Source organism: Botryllus schlosseri, chromosome 8 (assembly GCF_051294905.1).
Source record: "Botryllus schlosseri isolate E-star chromosome 8, Bs_hap1, whole genome shotgun sequence".
NCBI lineage: Eukaryota > Metazoa > Chordata > Ascidiacea > Stolidobranchia > Styelidae > Botryllus > Botryllus schlosseri.
In genome coordinates, this window is record NC_137243.1 from 28,109,091 (window position 1) to 28,122,111 (window position 13,021).

The 13,021-nt window shown below is 42.4% G+C and overlaps 1 protein-coding gene across 1 annotated transcript; it reads right to left on the reverse strand.

The window, feature by feature from the left end:
• Nucleotides 1-650: 650 nt before the first annotated feature.
• LOC145444382 (uncharacterized) lies at nucleotides 651-6,434 on the reverse strand. Its single transcript, XM_080322348.1, has one exon. It carries the CDS (start codon nucleotides 6,432-6,434, stop codon nucleotides 651-653), a length of 5,784 nt encoding a protein of 1,927 aa, XP_080178474.1.
• Between the last annotated feature and the right edge of the window lie 6,587 nt (nucleotides 6,435-13,021).

A 13,021-nucleotide genomic window follows, 5' to 3' on the forward strand; every position in this document is an offset into this window, starting at 1 on the left:
GTCTTTCTTAATCGACCCAAGCAGCTGAGCTGCACTACAAATATTTTTAATTTTGTTAAGTGGGAAGCAGCGTTTGGTTATTTTTACATCAATCTTACAAAACCAGACTATGTATTCACCTTGTCACAGTATCATGGTATAATTCCAAAAATATGCATCAATTTTTCCGCTATGGAACTGAGTTGCAATTGGTAAGTAATGTCCAATTTTATTAATATCGTTACTAATAACAGTGATTGATGTTACATAAAAATTCTATTTTTGTTATTATTAGTGATTTGAAGATAACTTGGAAAGCAATTGTTTCTGCGCGGCTTTGATTGCCGATTTCCAGGCGCAGAAGCCTTTCTAATTTTGAGATATATTGACACAAACTGTTGCAATTCAACTGTCTGGCACTCCAATGTTAAATACTGAAGCAATGTATTGTCCGAACGTAGTGAGTACCGAGCAGGATTTACAATTAAGTAAGCGTCATCAAAAATATCCAACTGAAAATGTTCCAACCGACGCTTTATATACTCCAACTGAAACGACGCGATGAAGAAGATCACTAATAATTACATTGGTACAACGATTAAATGGCGCAAAACGAAAATCAGGGAAAACAATGAATTGACAATCGTAAACACTCCTCCCCTTGGCTGATCTCAGCCAACAACCGACTTCTCCAACAAATGGAGTTTCTGGATTGGTCTCGTGACCAATCCACGCGCTGTTTTCAACTTAAGCGTTCGGACGAGACCGTCTCTACTCCTGCACGCATCGACTACTTTTCCGGTCTTCCAGTTCGAGCGTGAATACCCTTCGTCGGCAATAAGACAGACGTCTCCGGTTTCTGGAACGGAATGCTCTGTAGTCCATTTACTTCTGCGGAGTAGTGTTGGCAAATACTCCTTGGTCCATCTAGCCCAGAAGTGTTTCAGCAAGGTCTGAAGGTAGCGAAACCGTTTTGAAACGTTCACAGTAGACTTGACCGGGAAATTCGGGAGGTGACGTAACGGACGACCGAGAGCGAGATGTGCGGGTGTAATCGCTTGTTCGTTCCTCGGGTCGGATCCCAGATAAGTCAACGGACGTTGATTCATGGCACATTCAATATCTGTTAACACAGTATACAGCTCAGAGAATGTCAATTTGGCCTTACCGAGAACTTTTCGTAGAGGCTCCTTTATCGACCTATTCATCCGTTCGTAGAAGGCGCCACGATGAGGTGCTCGCTCTGTGATGTATTGCCAGACGATCCCATTATCAGTGAGAAACCTTTGCAAAGCTTCGCCTTCCAACTTTTTCCGGAGCGAGGCGCGCGTTGATATCGTCAGCAACTTCTCAGCTTTCTTGAATGTTAACTGATTATCACAAATGATTTCATTGCACCAACCTCGCCTGTTGATCATGCGTTGTAGAGCCGCTAAGAATTCCTCCGTTGTCATGTCGTTCGTGAGTTCGAGATGAATCATCCTGCTATGAGGGCACGTAAACAGACAAATGTAAGCCTTTTTCATCCGGTCGCCACAGGACTTCACGTAAATAGGCCCTGTAAAATCTAAACCGACCTGTGAAAAGGCGGGTGAAATGCAAACGCGTTCCGGGGGAAGAACACCCATTTTTTGGTGCAGATGTTTCGTGTTGTGATGTCTACACACCACGCATTGGCGCAAAACTCGACGGACTTCATTGCGAATGTGAATGATGTGAAAACGTTCACGTAGAATGGCGATCGTCGTATCTTGTGGTGAATGAGCGGCTGCCTCGTGTACATGCAAGATCAATTTGTCAATTAGTGGTTCCTTGGCTGGAAGAATAATGGGAGCTTTTGCACGATCAGACAAGTCTGACATACACAGACGATTGCCAGCGACAATTACCGCGAGTTCAGTATCGAGCCGTGGATCCATGTCTCGGAAGGGACACGTGGTTGGAACATTTTTACTAACCTCCAACTGTTCAAATGAAGCAGCAAATCGGGACCTTTGTATCAAACGAAACAGGTGCGCCTCCGCCAATTTGAATTCATTGGGCCCTATGAAGTTATTTTCGCAATCTGGATCAAGTTTGTCAAAATCACGATTCTTCCATCGCAGAATTCTAGCTGTAACGCGAACAATTTTCGAGTAACTGCTAAACTTGCTTTCATAGAACGGAATTGAAGTCTCAGTTTTCATTAGTAGCACGTGCTTTGCGGCAATCTCGAATTTCCCGTCATCAAGGGAATGTTCTAACTTTGATTTCTTCGGCCAATTCGAACTGCCTTCCGAGAGCCAAGAAGGTCCAAACCAATACTTTGAACTGTCTTTGATAAATTTAAGACTCACCCCTCGACTGTGCATATCCGCAGGGTTATCGACACCGGGACAGTATCTCCAAACGTCGGGTGAAACAAGATCGTGAATTTCTTGCACGCGATTGCGAACGAATGTCTTCCAGTGGGAGCTTGGCTTAGCGATCCAAGCAAGCGTTATTTCGGAATCAACCCACAAATGAATCTGATCACATTCGACGTGCGAATCCCATGCGTTAAGGACATATTTGACCAATTTCGCTAAACTATGAGCAGCCATCAACTCAAGTCTAGCAACCGAAACGGATTTCAACGGGGCTACTCGGGTTTTAGCGATCAAGTATTGAATATGAACGTTACCTTGATCATCTTCTGCTCGCACGTACACAACAGCTCCATATGCTTGTTCGGAAGCGTCGGCAAATCCGTGAAGCTGCACATCTTTTACTGATCTTAATCGAGAGAAAATATACCGAGGAATCTTGATTGAATTGAGCACAACCAGGTCATCAATCCACTGTCGGAACTTCATAGCTATGTCGTCATCCACTGGTTCGTCCCATTCGTATCGTTTCTTCCAAACCTCTTGCAGCAATATTTTGGCACGTACGACATAAGCTGAAAAGAAGCCAAAAACATCATATATTTGACTCAGTTTGCTGAGCATGGTTCGCTTCGTGACGTTGGTTTCCTGTTCGCACATCTTAGGCTTGACGTTGCAGTACAGCGTGTCATCGGTAGTACACCACTTCAATCCAAGAGACGAAGCTTCACCTAAATTGTTGTCGCCGAGATCTAAATCACAATTGGGTAATCGCGCTCCCGCGGGAATGCGATCCATTAATTCTCGACTGTTGGATGCAAATTTAACCAACGTCCAGCCACCGCTCTCAAAAAAATCAACCAAATCCCGCTGTTGTTTGGCAACATCATCCACGCCATCTCCACCAATATGGATATCGTCCACGTACATGTTTTTCTTAATTAGTTCTGCAAAGTTGTGAGCGAATTTCTCTACCATTGTAGCCGAATTAGCATGGTGATGAATAGTTTGTATCGCAAGAAATGGGCTGGACGAAACGCCAAACATGACCCGTTCCATAACGTAAACGTCAGGTGCCCTTTGTGGGTCGCAATTTCTCCAAAGATACAACTGGTACCGTTGATGGTCAGGTGCAATGGCCGTTTGACAAAACATTTTGCGAATATCACCATTCAATGCTACTCGATGAGTGCGAAATCGTAGCAATACCTGACCGATATCTGGTAGCAGATTTGAACCTTTCAATAGACAATCGTTTAATGAGTGACCGTTCTCAGTTTTAGCACTTGCGTCGAAAACGACCCGCAATTTTGTTGAACAACTATCCTCACGAAACACGGGGTGGTGAGGAACAAAATAATGCGGAAGGGATTGAATTACTGCCATCTCGTCTTGACTTAATTTTCGTGCAAAACCATTGGACTGGTACTCCATGATTGCGCGATCGTAACTTTCCAATCTATCGGGCTTTCTACGCAGGGATTTCTCAATAGCCATTAGACGTGAATAAGCCTCTTTATAATTGGATTTCAATGCGATTGCATCCCTCTTGAATGGTAGAGAGACTGAATATTTTTCGCCATCGAATGTTACTGACCTGTTAAATTGTTCAATTGCATCGGTTTCCTTAGCCGTGTAAACAGCATCAATATCCACGAGCCCAATTGAATCTTGACTCCAAAACCGTTCGAGTTTCCTGTCCAACTCCTTCCACGAACCTAAATCTGGCTCAGAGACGTTCATAGAAATTTTAGTAAGTAGGCAATTTGAGGGAATGTCAAAAGCAGTCGAATTTCGCGAGTAAGGCCCAGCTAAAACCCATCCGAAAATGGTCTCAATGGCAAACGGAGCGGTCTCTGGAATTTTTGGACAAATCACTGGCCCTTGCATCAAGGAGAAGTAGTAACGTCCACCAATTAAAACGTCCACTGTACCTTCGTCCCGGGGTAGAGGATCCGCCAGTTGCAATCCATCGAGGTGAGTGACTTGATCTGATCTCAACACGGTCCGGTCCAATGGTGTACAAATTATCCCCTGTTGGACATACGCCTGAATTGTAACTGGATCATTATTTTGATATAAAGGCGATAATTTGAACTGTACAAGATCCATGATGTTTGAAGCTGATGAACCTCCAAAGCCACTAACATTCAATAAATCACTTTGAATAGTAGGAAGATTGAGGTACTCTGCTACTCTACCAGTGATGAAACTTTTCTGAGACAGAGAATCAAACGCAACTCGGACACGCTTACTTTTACCAGAGTGAGCAATCTCAGCCTGCGCTGTAGGAAGCATGGTGAGAATCTCGCTGTCGCGAAGACTGGTCGCCATTGGAATTGTCGAAACCATCGCCTTGGTACGTTGAGGTGTCTTGCCGACGTGTAAAAGCTCGTGATGAGGTTGACCACAATTCGCCACAGCGCATCGGGATTTACATTGGTAAAAATGCTTCGGATGTCCGTTTTCTCCCTTAGTAGCGAGGCATCTGAAACATGCTTGACCGGGTTTAGAGATTAAATCTGCCATGCGCTTTTCCGCCGATAATTGGAGAAATTGTTTACAGGTTTCAAGACGGTGAGCATTACTGCAATATGGACACGGCAGCAAGGGAACTGATTGAGTCACTAATGACTGTGCAGAGAATTGATTGTCGCTCTGCTTGGTCTTCGATTGCTTCTCCGATTTGTCGTCCGTTGGCCTATGACTGGCGTTTTTGATCGTCTCCATCGTTGCTATCTCTGTGGCGAGAAAATCGAAAAACAAATCAGAAGTGGCTACTTCATCAGTTTCCAACAAAGGACTAATTTTGCGCATCCAGCGCTCATGCAATTTGGCCGGCAACTGAGATTCGAGCACCTGGGTGAATATTTGATCCCAGTTAATATCGTGCTGTGAGAGAACTGTTCTCTTGGCAGTTGCTCGATCAAGCAAACCACGTACTTTACCGATTTCGCAATCAACTTTCCGTCCATCCAAGAGATCCTTAATATGGCTGCGGACGATAACTTGACTGCGGCCATATCTCTTCAATATTGCATCAATTGCGGCTTCATAGTTGCTTGCGATCGATGGGAAACCGTTGAGTACACCCGAGGCGGAACCCTTCATAGAATTTTTGAGATAAGTCATCTTGTAGAACTTACTCACCTTAGGGTTGTTGTGAACGAGAGGTTCGAAGGACTCCCAGAACGTGGGAAAGCTGAGGACATCGCCGTAGAACGAAGGGGGAGTCACTCCGCTTGGCAAACTTCCGGCTGCTTTGTCTGCTTTATCTAAAGATATCAGTTCGTTAAGCCGGGTTTTTGCGACTGGGATTGTCGCTAAATAAACTTGTGACGATTCTCTGAAGCCCTTCGATATTTCAGATTCTGTATCATCTTCCTCCAACGAATCTATCTTCGAATCGACGTACGATTTCAGATCAGCCATAGACAGTTCCGCGGACCTTACGTACACCTGAATCTCTTCGATTGAATGCGAGTTGGTGCATTTCAGGTCAAGAGTCTGTAAAAGCTCCAGAAGTTCCTTATGCATTCGACGGAAGCGTTTCAAAATCACTTCGGGTGGATTCGATTCCGAGCTAGTTGAAGATTTCTCCTTTTCTTCGGCTGTCTTCTTCACGTCTCCCATGAACGCTGTAAGGTTGTGCCGTTCTTCTTTTGCTCTTTCACGCGATTCTTCCAGTTGTAATAGAAATCGCTTTTCAGAGGCTTCCTGTTGAAGCTGAAATCTTCGTTCTGCGGCTTCCTGCTGCTGCTGCATCATAGTCAACGCAGCTTCCTGCTGTTGTTGCATCATAGTTAAGAGAAGCATCATGTCACTTGACGCACTTTGCTTAGGCGGGGAGAAAAGAGGTGAAGCAGTGGCTGATTGATTGAGCGCTGCTGAATGGTTCGAGGTTTCAGATCTGTCCAACTTTTCTTGTACCTTCGCTTCACGCGCTTTCTTCAATCTTTCGACAAGAACGGCTTTCGTCCCCGAGATCGGCTCATTTAAACTAGAGAGTTCGTTGCGAAGCTCTTCTACAGTCATCTTCGAGATAACCTTAAATGTGGCAGCACATTGCAATTGCGGTTTTCCGTCAGACGGCGAATGATGAAGAGACATATCGCTGAATTGTGAACACTAAGTAATTTGAACTGCTCCGATCCTCTCAAACAAACTTCGGTTGTTGAATCCTACGAATGAATCGTCCGTTATGTTGAAGGTCCCAAGCACAACGCCGTCTTGAATATAGCGTACACGCTTGCTAGGAATCCTTCTTCAATCGGTGATACTTAATTGTAAATTGTTTCTGCGCGGCTTTGATTGCCGATTTCCAGGCGCAGAAGCCTTTCTAATTTTGAGATATATTGACACAAACTGTTGCAATTCAACTGTCTGGCACTCCAATGTTAAATACTGAAGCAATGTATTGTCCGAACGTAGTGAGTACCGAGCAGGATTTACAATTAAGTAAGCGTCATCAAAAATATCCAACTGAAAATGTTCCAACCGACGCTTTATATACTCCAACTGAAACGACGCGATGAAGAAGATCACTAATAATTACATTGGTACAACGATTAAATGGCGCAAAACGAAAATCAGGGAAAACAATGAATTGACAATCGTAAACAGCAATTATCATAATAAAGTAGTCGAAGTCGGAGTCGGAGTCGGAGTCAGTGTCATTTTCACAAACTCCGACCCGACTCCAGTCAGTATCTTTCCCACGACTCCGACTCCAGCCACTGTAGTTTTCACGACTCCGACTCCAAGGCGTGCTAAAAAATTTTGGAACTCCGACTCCGACTCCATTAGGCGAAAAATTAGCCAAACTACGTCCGACTCCACCGACTCCGACTCCACAGCCCTGCTTCTATATCATATTAAGGGTAAATTGTTATTCAGTCGACCATACCAATTTCATTGCACTTTGTGACAATTATCAATCGAGGTTTACAGGCTTCCATAGTGAAAATACGATTGCAGCTATAATTCCTGTTGATAAATAATTAACTCTTGGTGGCAAGTAGCGTACAATTTCTGGATTGAAAAACATCGTCTCTCACTCTTCGACTGAATCATTATAGATGCTACTTGATTCATTGTGAACAGCTCTATACATAACGCGCAACAACTTTATTCACAGTAAATGACGAGAAAGGTGGACGGTAAATTATTGTCTAGATGGGGTACAACTGTACTTGTATGTATACGCCGTTTATACAGTATACACTGTAGCAAGCGACATCGATGCCAGAATATGGCTATGTAGCGATAATTTACTTCGCGCTGCATGCTATTTTGTTTTGACGCACAACGAGACCCTAGGAGAGTTGCAATTTCGCGGTAGCTCGCAATAACCGAATGAATTAGTCAAGTCGAATTAATCAGGTCAGCATGTTGCAAAAGCCGCCTTTCATTAACGTCCAATAGATGATAGCACGATATCACACGTTGCGCAAGCGAACTACGGCTCCGTCATATTATTGCATTGACATCGATCAGTAACTTGCGACGTCGATTGCAGTACAGATATATATCCTGCAGAATAGGCAATGCGATAGCTATCAATTAAAACGAAATAGCTATGTGCACATAGTCATGAAGATGCACATGGCAATAAAATCATGACTTATTTTGCATCTATGGCGGAATAGGATTGGGAAGAAAACCGCCATAGCTCATCCATTTTTGTGGAAACCTTGTCTTAAAAATACGGGGCGTTTCGTAAACCTGTTGCTGTTCTTCTGCGAGATAAGTTTCTTAATTCATCTCTCCCAAATTGACTAACTACCCATAGCTAAACAAGCAACGACAAACAAATCTTGAGAAGTGAAGTAATATAACAGAGTAAGATGAATTCCATGAAGTTCGCTCAGGTATTGGGCAGCAATTTTTCGTTAATGAGTTGATTCATCTGGAGCATGAAACGAAGTAAAGACTTTTTCTTCGAATCATTGCAGCCCTATTATGACGGTACAATTATACAACTCATCGATAATTCCATGGTTGGCTCGATTATAGAGATTGTAGGATGGAACGACGACTCATTGTTCTCAGTTTAGATCGGTGACGCTTGACTTTGCGTAGTCAAATTCCGTTCGCGAAAGTTTGATTGTCCTATTTTACATGTAAAAGTATAGGCGATTTCGGAAATACATGGACGAATTTGACCGCCAAAAGAGGGTGGAAATATTCGAGGTAGACGTTTAAAATTTTGCATGTTACGAGGAAGCATCAATATGTTCTCACTAAAAAAATTTCACAACTTTCTTCGGCCCAGAACTCGTCAGAAATCAATTCCCCGCAATGCCTTATTCCGCGATACGCTCTCCGCGGCCGACTATATGTTCGAATCCCGTAAACTCGTAACAATGCTATAATCGATAAGGTTTTATGCGGTAATAATTGAGTGGCCGTTGAAAGCCGATGATACCGTTACAAAACTGCCTAAACTATTTTCTGTGCAAAAGCAACCGATGAAAAAACGGATAGCCTACACGGAAAGCGAATGAAAAAGAGCGAAGGAAAGATTATCACTTCCGAAAGATCAATATCGTACACTGTTTCATCGGGCATTAGGCCGAGGTGGATGTTATATTGGAAGATTGCACTTATTCGTTTTGACATCTTCCTTTCTGTTCACTAGGCTACATCGCATTGCCTTATATCCCGTTGTACATTTCGCGTCTTACGCAGATAAAAATAATAGAACCGCAATTATGGTCAACAACTGCGCTATGCCTGGATGTAGCTATGTGAATAATCCGCGTATCAATACGTTGCCAGACGTAAGCTAGCAGCTGTCTCAACTTCAACCCAATTAACAGAGCAATTTACAATAGAGCCGAGATCTGCGAGAATCATTTTGAGGAGTGTGATATCATTCAGCTGAAAACCAGAAAGCAACTCAAAGTGGGAGCTCTGTCTAAGCAAAATTTGCCTGAAAGATGTAGGCCTAGTACATTCATAAAGGTATGCGTGGTATCTCTCACTCAGATGAAGAAACCAATGCACCAAACGATTCCAACTGATATGTTTATTCATATGGAAAGAAAGGAAGATCCGTTTTCCAAGAAAAGAGTTGCCAGTGACAGTGAGGCACGAAAATATTCCAGATTTGATATCACAAGTAGATATGCCATCAGTACCAATGTCACAGAACACAGCATTCAAGGGTCTGACAAGTGGAACAACAAGATTCAAATCCAATTCCTCAAGCCGTGTTCCACACTTGGAAATAGAATGACAATTGTGGCAAGCAATCTTCGAAATGTCCATTACTCGGTCGATGTCAATTTGCTCAGTTGGTGACAGGAACTTATACACTTTCCCATACTTCTTGAGTTCCCTCACGGCGGGAAATATGCCACATACGACACAACTGATTCCACTCCACTCATCCATTTTTTCAAAGCATTGGGAAATTCCTCCTGGTCGATTTACTCCCAATCCTCCCACTATGATTATTCGGCCATAAGTATCACGTTTAGTATCGGTTATAAAGGAATCAAAACTTCTATGCAAGCATAACATTCAGAACTTTATTTCCGTTGCGCTACTCAAATAATAATTACAATACCGGCACGGTGCAAGAAGATGGCTCACTGATTCTAGATAGTATCACAGCAATGTCCGCTAGCAGATATAATCGAAGGAGGCAACAGCTAGCTAGCCTATACGATCAACTGTATTGAATGCGGTAATAATGACTTCTATTTTCTCGTCGGCAAGTTAAAATACATGGCAGATTCACGAGATAAAACGCAAGTCCGTCACGCAAGTATCCAAGATCAGCCTACACTTATATGACCATATTAAGACATCCAATATGTATCACATTCCTTTATAACTATTCAACCTGCTATATGCCGACCCATTCCCATCGACAAATATGCGTTATTATCAACAACTTCTCCAACTTTCACTGTCTGAATTCCATATGGGATTGATAGTCGTGCTCGTAACAATGGGTTGTTAACTACGCAAAGCGGAGCGTGTGCGATCTAAAGGGAGTTAGAAAATTATTGCGCGCAGTGTAAATAGTGTAGTTTAATTGTTATGAGTATTTCTGTGTGAATATGCACTAATACTACTACAATATCAAATAATAGAAGTATTACTTGCAATAATACCATAAATATTCATTTTAACAAGATAGTTACTGCAAAATCACGCCAACAAAATATGTCACGGATGAATATCAATTGGGCATTTAAATCAGTAGTCACTCCATCCTACAATCTCTATAGTTCCATTGTAGTGATCGCATGTGATTCTATATCAACTATATAGGTGTTAGAGCGCTTTCAAAGTTGCATATGCTGGTCTGTGTGTCTCATTTAGAATTTATGATTTTTTTTCGAAAAGTGTGCGAATGAGTGTTGTATTATCTGCGTATTCCTGGTAATATTTTATTGACGGAACGTCGTAGCCTATCTCATGCTTGTTGTCGATATCATCACATCCTTTTGTACTAAGAAAAAAATTCATCACTGTTCACAACACAACCCCTGTCGTCACGCTTGCTTGCCCGGAGGTAATTATTGCTCAGCAATCTGAACGCAACATAAATGCTAATCCCATAGCTGACGACCCGCATGCTTAAATTCAATAAAGTTGATCTTATTTGAAAGCTACTGTCGCACTAATTCCGAAAATATACAATAAAATCTAATCAGGGTAATGGAACCCCCTTGAAATACACCTCAAAGTTTGAAAATCGGCATTGTTCTGAACAATCGCAACCACACAAGGGCCATTATTGGGTCTATACCAATACCGAGAAAACCATTACCGAGAACGGACATTACCGAGCATGGTCACCACAGAGAATGGTCATTACCGAGAATGGACACCACAGAGAATGGACATTACCGATAATTGACACAACCGAGGATGGACATTACCGAGAATGGACACCACAGAGAATTGACATTACCGAGAATGGACACCGCAGAGAATGGACACTACCGAGAATTGACACCACAGAGAATGGACACTACCGAGAATGGACACCACAGAGAATTGACATTACCGAGAATGGACACCACAGAGAATTGACATTACCGAGAATGGACACCACAGAGAATGGACACTACCGAGAATTGACACCACAGAGAATGGACACTACCGAGAATGGACACCACAGAGAATGGACATTACCGAGAATGGACACCACAGAGAATGGACACTACCGAGAATTGACACCACAGCGAATGGACACTACCGAGAATTGACACCACAGAGAATGGACATTACCGAGAATGGACACCACAGAGAATGGGCACTACCGAGAATTGACATCACCGAGAATGGACGTTACCGAGAATTGACACACCAGAGAATGGACATTACCGAGAATTGACACCACAGAGAATGGACATTACCGAGAATGGACACTACCGAGAATGGACATTACCGAGCATGATCATTACCGAGAATGGTCATTACCGAGAATGGACATTACCGAGAATGGTCATTACCGAGAATGGATAATACCGAGAATGGACATTACCGAGAATGGTCATTACCATTAATGTCGAGAATCTAACTTACTGAGACGGACGTTGTCGGGATAATTATACCTGAGAATTGACAGCGAATGTGGCAACGCCGTGATGCACATACACGTGATTTGTTCCTTCATATTCATGACATGCCAGCATGAGTGCATAAATTGTACATGTGAACTTATATATATAAAGAGAGAAATTATCTAATTCAGCACAGCATAACATAAATAATAACAATAGTCTTATAGACGGATAGTCCTAAAGCAGTGGTTCTTAACCTTGAAGGGGGCGGAAACACTCAGGGGGCGATATGGGGGGCGTTGAGCTCAGGGGGGCGATATGGGGGGCGCTGAAGAAAAATGGCTTCGCAGTAGATGATGTAGTAGTAGGACATATCATTGATGTGTATTCAGAGCAAATTAACATTCAACAAAACGTGTCAAATCGCGATATTTTTGGTCGCGTTACGCGCCGATGTTTGCTACATATGTTTTCATAAATGTATTGGGTTATCATTATTCATGTAAAATGAATCGCGCGTACTTTTAATCGTCAATTTCCCATTAAAACACAGCAGTCACGCTTGCTAGGGTTATTTTCAACAAAATGTTTTGAAGTAGGTATTATATCCTGCAGCGCAGAGCGTCTGGGAATTGAAGAAGGAGGCACTGTATATCAATTGTAGAGTGAGAGCCCCTTGTACATAAAATATGCTTTGAAGCTTTGTGCATAACTAAATATACTTGTATTTGAGAGCTACAAAATTAAATCGTCAGAATATTTTTTAATCGTATCACAAACGATGATACTATGTAATGTTGTGGTCCACCACCTCACATGAACGTTATATAATATGAGTTCCTTTGTTCGGAATACATTTATGTTAAAATTAATAACTGGGTACAGTAGTGAATTCAATGTGAGCAGATAAATGTATCCCATTCTCAGTTAACTTACTTAGTCACACAAAGCACTAAAACCAAATCCACTACCATTATTTCCCCCGTATTGCCAATCGCAGATGTGATTTAGGGATTTGTACATCTGGTTCGAACCACAGGGTATGAGCCCGTACCCGATTTTTGTTATAGACAACCTTGATTTGACCCTGAATATACCACATACAATTATTATATTGTTTATTATAGTCGAGTGGTCCTCGAGCGCGATTAAAGGGCGAAATATTTCTAA

What these genes read in the sequence shown, in the direction of transcription:
- LOC145444382 (XM_080322348.1), bottom strand. Translation starts at nt 6,434, where the DNA reads ATGTCTCTTCATCATTCGCCGTCTGACGGAAAACCGCAATTGCAATGT.